At 50.8% G+C, this 16604-nt stretch overlaps 1 protein-coding gene across 2 annotated transcripts in view; it reads left to right on the forward strand.

Moving 5' to 3' along the window:
* The window catches only part of CTNNAL1 (catenin alpha like 1), a 109020-nt gene that overhangs the window by 38669 nt on the left and 53747 nt on the right, over positions 1–16604 (forward strand). For both annotated transcript variants that reach the window (XM_078607086.1, XM_078607095.1), the window contains exons 3-5: positions 1154–1343; positions 2472–2689; positions 3201–3320. In XM_078607086.1, coding sequence (XP_078463212.1) covers positions 1154–1343; positions 2472–2689; positions 3201–3320 — 528 coding nt within the window. The remainder of the gene's footprint in view (positions 1–1153; positions 1344–2471; positions 2690–3200; positions 3321–16604) is intronic.

The raw sequence follows: 16604 nt of genomic DNA on the forward strand, positions 1-16604 counted from the left end.
AACCACCCGCTGTACGAATTATTTGCTGATGCTGTTGCATTGGCAGTGGTGCAAAAGCAGACGCCAAAAAAATTCTCAATGTTCTTGACGAATGTGTTAAGTTTTATTTATTTATGAATGGTGGTCGACCATCCAAGAGTTATCCAGGCTCAAACGGCTTAGCTTCTAGGATGAGGCCCATTGTGGGTGATTTTGATAAACGCATGAAACCTGGGAAGACTACATTGAGGCATCCACTCTATAAAAATAATCCTGGCTATGTTCCTTGCTGGTGTTTCAGGCTACATTTTCACCAACGCTATAATTAATCGTGAAGATATTTCCTTTTGATCAATAACGCGAGGAACGGTAATCTGTAGAATGCCGGACTGTATCTGGGGTGGATAATTCAACATGAAGCAGTCGCGTTGATTGATGCTCCAGCACTCACCGATTCACAGCAGCAGTTCGCCCACAGGCGTTCATTCACCTCCTTATCATTCAAAAATTGCTTCTACCATGGTTACTGTTCCCTTGAACTTCAATTATTGGGATTCTACTCCCATGTTGACTCAATCTACCAGAATGTTCCGTCTCATCCACGCCGTGTCCCATCGTCTCATTTTCTCAATTTCTTATAACCTTGTTCAACCCAGGATGATGACATATTCATGCTTGTCTATTACAACTTTAATAGTGCTGTTTGTTTCTGGCCACTTGTAGTTTTTGGTCAGCAACTGTGATATATATATAGATATATAGGCTCATATATTTATAGGTACTCCACTAAAATAATTTGGAGGAATTAATAAAAAAAACTGCATTTTATTTCAAAGCCTCCACATGTTTCCTGCCAACCTCAATACACTTAATAAATCTTTTATCGCTCACCTCTATGAGATGTGGAGCCATCACTTTCACATCATTCAATCACCTGTCGAGAAGAAAGTAAAAGGGTCATTACATCATTATGCAGTGGGGAATCTATGAACGGATCGTCCTGTACAGAGTACGCACGTGAATATTTTCTCACAACCTTGCTCAATTCGAGAAATGTATTAACTCACACCTGTCAATTACAATCTTTAATGGGGCCATCGTTGACATGTTGGCTGCAATCTGTGACTGGTAATTTGTGTCTGTGCCATTCCCCACCACCGCCGCCACCATGCAGATCACGACGCTCGTGAGCCACAAGGAAAAGTGGCACAAGTCGGAGCGGTCCGTGCGGGCGGTGCGGCGCGTGGGCCAGTCACTCTCCGTGGCCGTGGAGCGGTTCGTGGCGATTGGCGAGGCCATCGCCGAAGAGAACCCCGAGCTGCGGCCGGAGATGAGCCTGGCGTGCCGGGAGGCCCGAGCCGCAGGTGCGCGCAGCTCCATCCCACCACCCGCTCCCCCCACCCCCAGCCTGCGTCGCTGCCCCGGGGACACGGGGCGTTTAACGCAGCCGGACCCATCTGTCTCATCAGTCTAATCATCGTTATCACAAAATATGTGTCCCAATGCAGTATGTTACGACTAAATCTGAACGGTTTAATACGTAAATCTTACCGTTATAATATACGACAACGCAGTACATGTTCCCACTTTTTTAAGAATTTTAATATCAATATACAGTATTGTATATTGTGTAACATACAATAATGTGCTTAATCATCATTTATATCATCAGCCATGATTTATTCACTGCTTCATGAAGGCCTCCCCCAAGCCGCCACCTTCTCTTATGGTCTTGCGATGCAATAATCCATCGCGTATCCTCATGCGAGCTGAGGATACAGACTAACTACTATCGCCATTGTGGAGTTTCCAATACACTATTTAGTTTCATTACGCGCTAGTTATTCAATAAAAAAAATGCTTGAAAAATCGATATATGCAAAATACATATCCCTACTAATGAACAGGATAAATGTGTTTACGTTCAAGAAAAGTATTTAAGGTGCAGTGAATGAGTTTTAAGTTTAAAGAGGCTGCATGTGACAGATTTCAACTAAACAGAGAAAATCAGGACACTGCTGCAAAAACAATGTGTAAATTACAGCACGTGACACCAGTAGTGCAGTTGGAGAATAACATACATTTTTTAAAGAATGGTAACTCACTCAACTTATTTGCATGCATTTATATTAAAAATGTCTACTTCTTTATGAGAACCCAGCAGTAGTATATGTGCAAAGTGTTGAGTGGGTCAGGTCAATCATTTATCCCTGGATGGTCAATCCCATTGTTTGAGAGGTGCCAATAGCAGGTACTGCATTTTCCAGATTGTTCTGTCCTGTAACCCAGACACACGGGCTGATGTATTACTTCTCCCCGTTAAAACTGAACTGATGCCAATTGAACATCACCCAGCTATGACATTCCATCCCACCATATCACTCCACAGCACGACATCACACCACACTGCTGCATCACGCAACACACCATGCCATTACACGTCTCTCAAGGCTAAATCTGTATTGAGTTGCACGTATTGGTACCATGTGCAGGGGAAGCTATAAACCGACTGACAGAGGCCTGCGCTACGGACGGCCCTGACTTGGAATCCCCCCGGGCGCCTGGCTCTGCAACGCCATTGTCTGTCCCGCTTCTGTCCGAGCGTGGCGTCCTGGCGCGCTCCGCTCGCCTGCTGCTCTCCTCGGTCACCAGAGTCCTCGTCCTTGCCGATCGCGTTGTCATCAAACAAATCGTCACTTCCAGGAGCAAGGTGCGCCCCCCATAGAGAGCAGAGCAACGCACTCACAGCGATAATTCCTGAGCTGCTTTTATTTGTCTCTACGCTGTTTACTCTCACGCTGAATTTAAGAAGTCAAACGCAATGTCAGTTATCTTTTATTATTATGTATACAGCCACCTCTAATGTACTGCCACTTTATTGATATTTTTGCAAGTCGAGTAAGCACAATGTTGGAATTGCATGACACTATCAAGAGCATGATAGAGTGTGAGCCATTAGGACCTTACAGACAAGCATTTTCCCCACCATTAAATCACAGTGGATCGTTTGATGATCCTCAGATAAAAGTAACTGCACTTGTGAATTATTTCAGGCAATGTGTTGTCTAGGGTCATCTAATGACGTAAGCCCATGCCATGTTAATGGGAATTTGGCTCGTGCTATTTGCCATGCCCTACATGTGGCTTTGGCTGTGTTCATAGATCATAATTAGAAGGTGCACTGATTTTTCTGCTCTGTATCTGTGTTATGCATCTCACAGGTCCTGGCAAGCCTGGAGCGCTTGGAAAATGTGGGCAGCTTTCAGGAATTTGTTCAGGTGTTCAGCCAGTTTGGCAACGAGATGGTGGAGTTTGCTCACCTCACGGGCGATCGCCAGAACGTGAGTACTGTGCAGGGATATTATAGTTTTCCAGAAATAAATGTTCAAATTCCCTTTTTATGACGGATAAAAGATTCGTACATTACCTATTAAAATATTCTTGTGTGGGCAAAAAACTAAATGTGTTTCCCAGTTTGAATTTCATCAATCAATTGTTACTCACATGGTTAGTAACCAATTGATTTGAAATATTTAATTTATAAGCAGTACAATGAGTCACAAGCATAGTGGCATAGATCATAATAGCAATCACTGTAAACATACCTGGAGAAAAGGAGACTTGATTTTATGTGGTTAAGAAATAACAACCAAGAGCATTAAATATATTTTCAATAAAAAACGGTGGCATTTTGGAAATGTTTGTCGATGATTAGTATTCATTCGAACACGACCTTAGTTTTTTATAGCTCTTTGCACACGAAGGTGTACGTAAACATAATTTACGAAGCGAATAAAACTTCCGTGCATTAAAAATTAGCGAAGGAGTAGTTCTCATCCGGCAGCGCCACACTAATCGTTAAGTCCATTGAAGAATATGAGTATAATGCCCTTTTAAATACAGTTAGTCTGATTAGTATATTTGTGCATCTTCAGCAATTCAGAGGGTTTTTTTCAGACAGATGGTACATTTATTAAAAGAGTGATGAAAACAATGTTATGGGTTCCATACCCAGTAAAAAAAAAATCTAATTTTGTCTGGCCAGTTGGTCATCAATTCCCTCTTGATGCCTCATCCTCAGCATCGGAAAATGTGAAGTGTGCACAAAATAAATATGAGGAGCACAGTGGAAGAATCAGCTAAGCTTGGTGAGATCTCATCACTCAAACCTCTTTTAGGGCTGATTATTTATCCCTGAAAGATATTCCTTGATAAAGAGAAGCCTGTGGAAATTTTGATTTCTCCAAAACCTCTTGACTAAAAGGTAATTTTTCAAAATAAGAATTACATTATGGTGTCTACATCAGGAGAAAATGAATTGGTGCACATTATAAAGTTAGTGATTCTCGCATGATGGACCTGGCAAATGACGACACATGGAAGAGTAATGAAGTATCCATCATTATCATCATACCATTACAGTATTTACAGCTACTGCACCAGTACTTAATATTAGGAATAAATTGGAGTTCAATTTACGTTTACGGACAACGAATGTGCTGCAGCAAGGCATTTTTCTCCAGTAATCCTTTGCAACACTGAAGAATGAGAATTAATGTTGGTCCAATGGAAGCTCCTTCTGTGAAAACATCGACTACTTGGCAGTGTTTCTTCCGGGGGGGGGGGGGGGGGGTCCAATTCTCTTGCGATTGTACTGCAGGCTTATTGCAGGATACAGGTTGCTTCGGGTCAAAACATTTCAAGTAAATTTCCTCCTGGGTTTTGTTGTTTAGTTTCCTTTCTCAGGGATACTCCCATGAACCAAGATTTTTTCCAAAGCTGTTTAAAACATCACATTATTGGTAACTGTTTATCGTGTGTTTGTGTTGAGAGTGCGTACTTATCCGACTTCTGCTGGGGATATTATTTTGAACTTGTGAAATATTTCTAAGTGGCTTTTAATGAGAACCAGCATTTGTAAAAGCAAAGTCACGGTCTACTGTGTATTAGTTTATATTGTTCGCAAATGTTTAATATTTGTCTTGTAAATCTTCCAAAGTCTTAGATTTTTTTTTAATTCTGAAATGTGTATTAAGAACAATTACTCTTTTAATATTCTCATTATAAAATAATTTGTAGGCCAAAGCGTATTCTGATCTATAATGTTTAATGTAGCAAACTAAATTACGGCCGTAAAATATGATTTTAAAACACTGTGTTGGCACACACTTGAAATTAGTCGCGATGTCGTTGGTAGTTGGTGCCCTGCCAAAAAAGCTTACAACCACTTCTGCGGTTCCATCTGGAAACCCTTTTATGAGCATACATCCGTTTCTAATAGCCCTGTGCCATGCATACGGCCTGTTTTACATTTATGATCCTTGTTAATTTAACATCTTCAATTTGCTTATGGACCACTAAAAATACTAACCATTCTGTCCTGGGCCTTATTCAAGGCTCGCTAAATGTTTAAAATGTTTTATCGGAACAATAAATATCCCGGATTAGCTAATGAAAGGCAGTTGTGGCATTTATATGGCTTTACCTTTATGCTCGGAGTATATGGTTGTTATTTGGTTTTTTCGGTTAAGTCACGTCTAAAGATAAAATAATAAATTAAATTAAATAATAGAATACGACGTTTCGATTGCAACACAAGCAATCATCATCAGGTATAATGAAATAGCGACATAAAATCTAACCAGAAAACTATAGACAGACATATTAGCAGACAGATATTACCAAGATACATAGCGAGAGCAACACAGGTAACAGAGAGGGGTGATCGTCTCTGTGGGGTGGCCTTAAATAGACAGAGGGGGGGGGGGCGGAGGCAGAGAGAGGGAGGGGGGTTAGAGAAAAAATTAGCATATCAATAAAATTAAGTATATGGTTGTGTCACACACGTGTGGATGGTTTCATGAAGCAGTAGTTGCAATTGATCATTAATGAGGATCTCTTCTCAAAAGGTCGTGTCCATGCAGTCTAATTTGCAGCAAGCGATGTTAACTTATTACCAAGCCATGTGGTGCCCAAATACTCCAGACTGTTGGATGTTGCAAATTTAATAACTCAGCTATTGAAAGGCTACCTCATGCTGTGTAAGTCAATGTAATTCTCCTGGCTATGAATTGAAGAGTCGTGTCAGTTTGCATTGAGGTGGAGGCAGTAATTCTAGGCGAGATTACGTATGATTGTGTTTTGGAAAGCAATTTAAATGAATATTTATCGAAAATAAATTCTAGCTTTATTTTTTACAGCAGACAGACAAAAAGCCTACCAAAATAACTAATTTATTGCAGTTTGGATTAAGTTATGGGGGTTATTTATTGGTTATAATTTTTATAAATAATTAACTAAGCATATTAATGCAAGTAGAATTCATGCACACATATAAGTGCCTCAGATGGACTTTGTGTGATCTTTAAATATATTCACATATAACGGTGTATATACTTGTGCAAATTTAACATTTTAGAAACTTTCTCTTGCAAACCTTGCAGAGCACATCATTCACAAAATAGGTATAATTATGGCCACGTTTTAGCAAACAACAAGAACACTTTAGCTTTGTGGCTTAAGCCAAATATGATTATGGTCAATGATGAGTCGATGACCTCTGCTGCACTTATGTCTAGACATAATAGTCTTCTGTTATTGGCCATATAAGTGTAACAAGTAAAGCATTATGGTTTAAAAATAAAAAGTTTTCTTAGTGGAAAGCAATGTTCATTTGGTCTCATTTAATAATATGATATACTAGAAGCAACTTACAACGGACTACCTAAAGCACAGGATATTTTATCAAAATGTTTATTTGATTGCCATTGATTTGCCTGTAATTTATCCATCTTAATACCAAACCATGCAGGCCTTCATACATTTGGATCCCACCTTTGCACATGGTTCTATGACATCTTGCAATATAATTGAATGCTTTGAGGTTTTAAATCCTCTGTATCTTGCATTCCGTTTTTTTAATATATGATCCTTATGGCGGAACCCCGGGGTACCAAATAATACGAAATGGCCGAGGCAATTAAATATTGTATTTCTGGGACACTATTTTTCCAGGGGTGTACTTCACTCCGCGACTGGGGTAGCAATCAATCTGACATCAGTGCTACTGTGAGGGTCGCTAGCCCCCGAGATCCCTCCCTCGGTACCCCTAACGGCCGGGTTAACCTCATTACTCGCCCCCTCGCTGCTAGGCGAACCGCTGCTGGGTTCTTCACCCATGGGGTGAGAGCCGTCGCTCCAGGATTCCCCTCCCCCGCGGGTCCGCGTAGTAGGCATGGTTAATTACGTACGCGCACACCCACACACAGCTCTGCGCGGCACTCACTCAACCCTGACCACTCACGCTAGGATCGCGCACCTGTATTATACACGTCGTGAACGTGCGCGCACACACACATACAGCTCCACACGCGATACCCACTCTTGCGCCGCTCTGCGCCGCGCTCGCCGCTCACGTTATGATCGCGCACCTGGGGTACGCCGATTACGCACGCCGCGAGCTTACGCATACACAGTACCACACGCGTTCACACTTATAACACGAGATCACACGAGGCCACGATCAGCTATTAATGATTTATTGTCTGCTACGTGGGACTGGTTGTTGAGTCAGTATGAATCGACGAGGCTGCCTACTCTACTAACCCAGAACCTATTCCCTATTTATCGTTCACGAAACACTTTTACCTCCTTACTCACGGTTTGAGGCACTCGACGTTCCGTGGGTTTTCCTCGCTGCTTGCCTCGACACGTCGCACGGACGTCCGGAGGGCAGAGCTGGGGCAGTCCTGGACGTTGGCTTCTCGGAGCAAGAGTGCGATTTCCCCTTTGCGCTCCCCATTTATCCTCCCTACCTCAAAGGGAATGCGGCTCTGGACAATAGGCTCGCGACCCTCTCGCATGCGCACCGCCGTTCCGGGCGCTTTTGATATGCGACTTAATGCTCAACCTGCGCGGCGCAAATTCCAATCAATCCGCTTTTGATATGCTGATTAATGCTCAACCTGCGCGGCGCAAATTCCAATCAATCCCTTTCTCACGCAGGCCCCCCCCCATTATCGCAGTTTATGCGGCGGCGTCCGTCACAAAGGTGCGCCGTGGGAATTTGTGCACGGCTCCCCGCGTGACCCCGCTCTCCCGATTACTCATACTAACAGCCTTATCCTTTAACTCCCCTAACAATGGTGCCTGCGTGTTTTCTAATGATGCTCCTCCATCACAATGCTTATTCCCTCTGCCTGCCCCGTCGATACTTGCGTGTGTGGGGTGTGTGAGATGCGTTTCCCCCGCGGTGGCCGAGTGGCCCCTCGCTGCGACCTTGCAACCTTAAGGCCGGTCGCAGCGCCGCGGTGCAAAGTAGCGTCGGGGGAGGTCGTCCAATTCCCTGGTCGCCGGAAACCGTGAAAGTTTAATCCCGATAAGAGCTTCTCGGATAAAAACCGGTCGGCCAGGTGACCTCCCCACGGAGCTCTATGGGGGGGGGGGGGAATGCGTGCGGGTGTGTTCGTGTGAGGTGAGGTGAGGGGGACGCGGGGTCGGCTCCGTCGCTTGGTGGTGGCGAGGTCTTAGATGGGGCGCCTGCTGAACGGCTTCGTGGCGGCGGCATGACATAGCCCCCCGAGGTGCTGGTCTCTGTCCCGGGTTGACTGGAGCACCTTGCTTGAGCCGCGCCCACGAGGAAACGCTGCGGGGTCCGGGGGGTCCGTCCGGCCCTCGTGGCTGGTCTCGGGGTGGGTGGCTCCGTCCTCTGCAGCTCCTGCGGCGGCCTCCTCCTCCACTCCAGCGGCTCTCCCTGTACCTCGGTACCTGCGGGCTGGGGTACAAACTCAGAAGCGGAGGGGTTTAGGGGCCGTCGTCCGCGCCGTCCCCTGGCGGGGTCGGGGCATCTCGGGGGCCCGGCGGGGCCCATGTAGGGTGCGAGGCCCCCCAACACGAGGGGTGCGGGTACTCCGGGATTACGGGGCCTTCGAGTGACGGGGTTCTCTCTCGCCAGGGCCGCTTTCCACGGTTTTAAGCGGCGGACGTTGACCACCGTCTCTCGATCCCTCTCCCCGCCATAAATTAGTACCGTCCAGGGGGAGATCTGTCGCACCACGGTCCAGGGTCCCCGCCAATAGGTCGTCAGTTTCCCCACCTGCCCGGCCCCGACGCGAGGGGTGTGTAGCCACACCTTAGCGCCTGTCAGGAATAAGGGGGGTTCCATGCGGGGTCGGGTGCCCTGTTCCTGCCGCCGATGCGCGGCTTCCCCTTGCGGGTATGCTCGGCCTCGGGCTTCTCGCAGGGTCTCCAACAGGTGTTCCACGGGGCGGCTTCCCTCCTCCGGCTGGGGGGAAGGGACGCCGAATAGCAGATCTGCGGGTAAACGAGACTCACGGCCGAACATCATTAAAAACGGGGTTTGTCCCGTCGACGTGTGTACGGTGGTGGCGTAGGCGAAAAGGGCGTAGGGGAGGTGTTCGTCCCAATCCCGTTGATTTGCGGCCACCATACGTTTGAGTTTCCCCGCTAGGGTCTGATTCATGCGCTCCACCATACCGTTCGCTTGGGGGTGGTACGCTGTGGTTCGGTCCTTCTGGATTCCGAACTTTCGGCACAGTGCCTGGAACAACTCGGCCTCGAACTCGCTACCCTGGTCGGTGAGGACTCGTTCTGGGATCCCGTGCTTAAGTACGTAGTGTTCCACGAATGCCCGGGCCACCACCAAGGCCGTTTTATCAGGGATGGCCACTGCCACGGGGTAGCGGGTGAAATACTCTACTGCGACTAGGATATATCGGTTGCCTCGATGGGATCGCAGGAATGGCCCCTGTAGGTCAATCCCGACCAGCTGATTCGTGCGGCTGACGCGGAACGGCCTTAGGGGTACCTGGTATCGTGCCGGTTTCGGCCCGCACTGCTGACAGGCGCGGCAGCCCTGTACCCAGGCCGCCACGTCTTGTGCCAATTTGGGCCAGAGATACTGGCGACGCAGGGTCTCTCGAGTGCGTCGTTCCCCATCGTGGCCCCCGAGTGGGTGGTCATGCACCAGCCGAAGCAGCTGGGGTCGCACCTGGGCAGGAACACAGATGCACCCCGGCTGGCCGGCCTCGGTTAACTCCCGTACCACTCCGTTCTGCACACACAACCGGGCATACAAACCGCTCCAGGGTCCTGGTAGGGCGCTCTTTTCCTCCCGCAGTGCCGCCTCCACTGCCGCCAGATCGGGATCTCGCTGCTGGGTCTGTCTCAGCTGCTCGTCGTTCAGGCCCGGGAAGGCGCAGCCGACGTCCTCCTGGATCCGTCCGATCGGGTCCCGAGCCGCGGGTCCCGCGCTTGCCGTGCGGTCGACGGGATCCTCGGTGCCACCTGTGAGGGCCTCTGTGGCGCACACTGCACTCTCTCTCGCTGGGGGGGGGGTCAGTGGCCGCGGCTGCTCGGGGGTCCGTTGCCTGCCGGCAGCGTCCCCCCGTGAAGCACGGGCAGGCCTCCTCCGCCCTTGTCTCGGCGTCCACCGTGGGTCGCCTCGACAAGGCGTCCGCGTTTGCATGCGTCCGGCCAGCCCGATACTCGATTTGCAGGTTGTACTCCTGCAACTGCGCCAACCACCGGGCCATCTGCCCCCGCGGCTCCTTGAATGTAAGAAGGAACTGCAGAGCATAATGGTCAGTGCGTACGCGACATTTCCTGCCGTACAAATACGGCCGGAACTGCTTACATGCGAAAATCACGGCGTACAACTCTTGGCGGGTCACGCAATAGTTAAGCTCGGCCCCACTCAAGGTCCGGCTGGCGTACGCGATGACTCGTTCCGTCCCATCCTGTACCTGTGACAACACCGCGCCCAGCCCGCTGCTGCAGGCGTCGGTGTCCAAAATAAAATCGGTGGTAAAATCGGGGAAAGCGAGGGTGGGGGCGTGGGTCAGGTGGTCTTTGAGAGTGATGAAGGCCGTCTGGCAGGCCCCCGTCCACTGGTAGGGGTGCTTAGGGGAGGTGAGTTGGGTGAGGGGGCGTGCAATCTCGCTGAATCCCTTTACAAATCGACGATAATAGGTGGCGAGCCCCAAAAATGATCTGATCTCCGTCAGATTCCTTGGCCGTGGCCACTCCACTACGGCGCGTACCTTCTCCGGATCGGTGTGCACACCTGCCTCGCTGACGCGATGCCCGAGGTACCCCACCTCGCGTTGTGCGATGTAACACTTACGTGGCTTGAGCTTGAGATGAGCCGCTCGCAGTCGCTGGAACACCTCTCGAAGCCTGGACCAATGCTCAGACAAAGATCTACTGAACACTATCACATCGTCCAAGTAAATCAGGCACTGTTCCCATTGCAAGCCCCGCATCACCAACTCCATCAGCCGCTGGAACGTCGCGGGCGCATTGGTGAGTCCGAACGGGAGTACTCGAAACTCGAATAGCCCCATCGGGGTGGTGAATGCGGTTTTCGGCCGATCCTCCTCCGCCATCTCCACCTGCCAGTACCCGGACGCGAGATCGAGGGTGGAAAAATATCGCGCTCCAGCGAGGCTGTCGAAGGTGTCGTCGATGCGGGGTATGGGGAAGGCATCGCCGAGCGTGACTGCATTTAGTTTACGGTAATCGACGCAGAACCGGGTTGACCCATCCTTTTTCGTCACTAGTACCACTGGGGCTGACCAGGGGCTCGCCGAGGGCTGAATTATGTTATCGCGAAGCATGTCCCCAACTGCCTCTTTGATTTGAGCGCGTTCGGGTGCGCCCACTCGGTACGCAGGGAGTTTGATGGGTCGGGCTGCACCGGTGTCAATTTGGTGCTTAACAAGATCGGTCCGACCCACGTCCGAGTCGTGTTCACTGAATACGTCGGGGTACTCCCGCAGTAACTCGCGCAGCCGATCGGCCTCTCCCTTAGGTAAATCCGCCCATGGTACATGTAACGCGTCGAGCAGGGGAATGACCTCGGCTCGGGGAGTCGGGCCGACTCGCCAGGCCAGGTCCTGGTCACCCTCAGAACGACCGGGGTCCTCAGCCCAGAGTGCGAACACCGAGTCGTTAGAGTGGCGTGCGTGCAGGGGGTGTACGGTGGCTATCGGGGTGCGCCGCCGCAGTATCGCTGGGGTACTGTGGGGGTTAAACATCCGCATAAACAATCGGTCCCCATCTGCGTTTACCAACGTGGCGGATCCCACGACCCCATACCGTTTTGCCAACTCCGGGTGAGGAGTTAGCATTACCTCTCCTGATGGTCGGAGCGTGGGGTCGGTGGGGGATGTTGCCACCGGCACCAGCATCTCGGTGAGCGGGCCGATGGTGACTGCCGTCGCCAGGATAGCGGCCACAGGTGCGAAGCGGGGGCGCGTCGGTTCTCGTCCCAAGAACGGTATCCGCTCGCCGTTGCTCTCCATGGTGGCGCATCGCTGGCGGGGTTGCACGTTGAGTCCTAGCCGTTCTAAGAGGTCGGTACCTGCGATACACTCGTGACACAACGCACTCGACACGTAGAACTCCTGGGTGCACACCTGACTGCCTATGCGGACCTCTAGGGTTGCTCTCCCCAGCAACCCCATTCCGGCTCCGCTCGCCGTGTGCAGCGCGCGGTCCGGGGCCTGCAGGTGACGCACGTCGACCCCGATCGCGCTGCAGTGCGCTGCACTCACGAGCGAGGCCACCGCCCCCGTGTCCAGCAGGATTCGGGTACGCACTTCGTTTACCTCTCCTTCCACCAGCGACGTGGCCCCCGTGATCCCCGCCACCAGCTCCCGTAGCCAGTCGCCAGGAGTCACCATTTCCGGGGGCGTTGTTGCTGGAACCTGTGTGGAGATCACTCGCTCGCCATTATCACTACAGCTTGTTCGTGTCGGGGCTACGTCGATTTCACCCCCCGGTGGTCCCCTCTCTAGGGGGGCCTTAGTGTTTGACCTTAGCTCTTGTCTAGCTCGGGCGACCTGAGGACAGTCCCTCCTGAGATGCCCTCGCCGATCGCAAACATAACACGTCCGGGGAGGGGTGGCGGCTCCGTAGTGGGCCCCCTGCCCGCTCCCTCTCCCAGTTTGTCGCTGCCTGGACTCCACCTCTAGTTGGGTTACCCTTCCCGTTAGCCCTCCCACCGTGGCGCGCAGCTCCCCCATCTCGGACTGGATGGCCTCAACGGAGGACTGCAGCTTGGTCATATTTTTATTCGCTTCCTCGCGTATATCTCCTATGCCAGCCTGTAACCCGGCTACCCACCCTGGGGTGGTCTCGCTGGGTCTCTGGGGCTCCCTTGCCCGTCCCCTTACTGCGATGGCGATCTCTTCCTCCTCGTCGGAGAGTAGGCTCGCCACGGCGCACTCTCGTCCCCTCCCTCGAGGCTGCGCGCGCTCACCCGAGAGTTTCTCGCATTTGCGCTCGCGCTCGACGAGGGTGTTAAAGGAGAGGCGTGCACCGTCGACATTTGGCTGCCACCACGGGGTTTGTGCCAAATATCGCTGGACCTTCCCGGCGGCGAGGCCCTCAATTATTTTTGACTCGTACTCCGGGTACGCGAGCTGGGTCAGCGTGCGCACGTCCTCAGCGTAATCTCGCAAATCCTCGCCGGGTCGGCGACGGCGTGCCTCTAATGCTGCCTGCGCCTCCTCCTCGTCATAGGCGCCGAAGCGTCGTTCAAGTTCGCACATTAATTCTTCCCACTGAGTTTGTGCGCTTGCGGGCAAAGCTTCCACAAAGTCAGCTGCCCGCCCATCTAAATGTAGCTCTAACTGCTGCAACGCCTCCTCATCTGACCACCCATTAACCTTTTTAGCCCCCCTGATGCTGCGGACAAACGATTTCCATGATGGAATTCCTTTGCCCGTAAATGTGCATTTTACTTTAACTTGGGTTAGGGGGCCTCTCTCCCTTGGGGGCGCGGGGGATCGTCCCGTTTCTGACACCAATATGTGAGGGTCGCTAGCCCCCGAGATCCCTCCCTCGGTACCCCTAACGGCCGGGTTAACCTCATTACTCGCCCCCTCGCTGCTAGGCGAACCGCTGCTGGGTTCTTCACCCATGGGGTGAGAGCCGTCGCTCCAGGATTCCCCTCCCCCGCGGGTCCGCGTAGTAGGCATGGTTAATTACGTACGCGCACACCCACACACAGCTCTGCGCGGCACTCACTCAACCCTGACCACTCACGCTAGGATCGCGCACCTGTATTATACACGTCGTGAACGTGCGCGCACACATACATACAGCTCCACACGCGATACCCACTCTTGCGCCGCTCTGCGCCGCGCTCGCCGCTCACGTTATGATCGTGCACCTGGGGTACGCCGATTACGCACGCCGCGAGCTTACGCATACACAGTACCACACGCGTTCACACTTATAACACGAGATCACACGAGGCCACGATCAGCTATTAATGATTTATTGTCTGCTACGTGGGACTGGTTGTTGAGTCAGTATGAATCGACGAGGCTGCCTACTCTACTAACCCGGAACCTATTCCCTATTTATCGTTCACGAAACACTTTTACCTCCTTACTCACGGTTTGAGGCACTCGACGTTCCGTGGGTTTTCCTCGCTGCTTGCCTCGACACGTCGCACGGACGTCCGGAGGGCAGAGCTGGGGCAGTCCTGGATGTTGGCTTCTCGGAGCAAGAGTGCGATTTCCCCTTTGCGCTCCCCATTTATCCTCCCTACCTCAAAGGGAATGCGGCTCTGGACAATAGGCTCGCGACCCTCTCGCATGCGCACCGCCGTTCCGGGCGCTTTTGATATGCGACTTAATGCTCAACCTGCGCGGCGCAAATTCCAATCAATCCGCTTTTGATATGCTAATTAATGCTCAACCTGCGCGGCGCAAATTCCAATCAATCCCTTTCTCACGCAGGCCCCCCCCCATTATCGCAGTTTATGCGGCGGCGTCCGTCACAAAGGTGCGCCGTGGGAATTTGTGCACGGCTCCCCGCGTGACCCCGCTCTCCCGATTACTCATACTAACAGCCTTATCCTTTAACTCCCCTAACAATGGTGCCTGCGTGTTTTCTAATGATGCTCCTCCATCACAATGCTTATTCCCTCTGCCTGCCCCGTCGATACTTGCGTGTGTGGGGTGTGTGAGATGCGTTTCCCCCGCGGTGGCCGAGTGGCCCCTCGCTGCGACCTTGCAACCTTAAGGCCGGTCGCAGCGCCGCGGTGCAAAGTAGCGTCGGGGGAGGTCGTCCAATTCCCTGGTCGCCGGAAACCGTGAAAGTTTAATCCCGATAAGGGCTTCTCGGATAAAAACCGGTCGGCCAGGTGACCTCCCCACGGAGCTCTATGGGGGGGGGGGGGGAATGCGTGCGGGTGTGTTCGTGTGAGGTGAGGTGAGGGGGACGCGGGGTCGGCTCCGTCGCTTGGTGGTGGCGAGGTCTTAGATGGGGCGCCTGCTGAACGGCTTCGTGGCGGCGGCATGACACTACTCCGCGATGTCGAAACGCAGCGAGGGCGATTGCCCTGAAACCCTGAACGCTCGTACGCACCGTAGAGGTGCATCGTGTACAGCTCGTCGAGATGAGTCGATTACCGCATCGCCGACCATCAACAAACTAAAAATGACTGCATCACGGACATTATGCGAGAGCCGGGGTACTATGGTACCCCGGGGTACTTCCATAAGGTTAATATGTTTACAATCGTACATTTATCTCTTGCAGCCACTGTATCTTCTGTAGTAGCACCTATCTAAGTATTTTTTTTTTATGTTTACACACGTCTGGCACGGCCATCCCCTTAGCATTACAGGATCAAGGCCTGGGACTCCAAAGCAACGTACTTTTCTGTAACTGAATGAAAACATCTGTGAATAATTTTGACTTACAAACTATGACATGCAGTTCATCGTCGTGATCCGCCATCGTCAATCCACTGCTGCACGAAGGTCTCCGCACACTGCCACCATCGCTCACAGTGCCGTGATGCCGTAATCCATCTCATGCCTGCCTCACGGAACCACCTGCAGAGTGGCAGAGTGGTAGTCGGCTTTAATTCTAGATTTGAAGCTTTCGTGACTGCAAGGATTCATATTCTTAGGTTTTTTCGGTAAAGTCACGTAGGTAAAATTTTTTTTTAATTTATAAAAGTAAAATAAAATAAAAATAAAATAAAAATCACGACGTTTCGGAGGCAACACAAGCTTCCGTCTTCAGGTGGAACCGTCACAGCCCGACAGCTGTATCAAGTAAATGAGAGATTCCAAGAGATACCACTCCGTATCATCTACGTGACTTTACCGAAAAAACCTAAGAATATGGTAGTCGGCTCCCTCCTTTGGCTCCCATTCCGACGCTGGTCATGCACGTCAGTCATCATTCCTTCTGGCCACGACGCGTCCTTCCCAAGCCCATTTACTTTTCTCAACAGACAATTTGATATTAATGTAAATGTATAAAACGCCCTTAAACAATCGTTCTCAGGCTGTGATTTGGGTGTTCCTTTTCCTGTGTCTGAGTGGAATTTCAAGCATGCATTTCTTCGTGCAAGTTTTTGCATTTGTTCAATCCCCTTTCTCAGTGTCCCTCTTGGCCCTGTATATGCCACCGGAGGGTAATATGCAAAACAAACCTTCCTTCTTCGGGCGCGTGATGTTGGGTTTCATGATCAAATTCAGTTTTTCAAAAGCACTGCATCCTTCTATCGTTTGCCATCTTTAATAATTACCTTAGATTCGCATATTCTGTTGCGTTTTCAAGTTATGTCCAACAAT

This window comes from Lampetra planeri, chromosome 2 (assembly GCF_965212315.1).
Source record: "Lampetra planeri chromosome 2, kcLamPlan1.2.h2, whole genome shotgun sequence".
Lineage (NCBI taxonomy): Eukaryota > Metazoa > Chordata > Hyperoartia > Petromyzontiformes > Petromyzontidae > Lampetra > Lampetra planeri.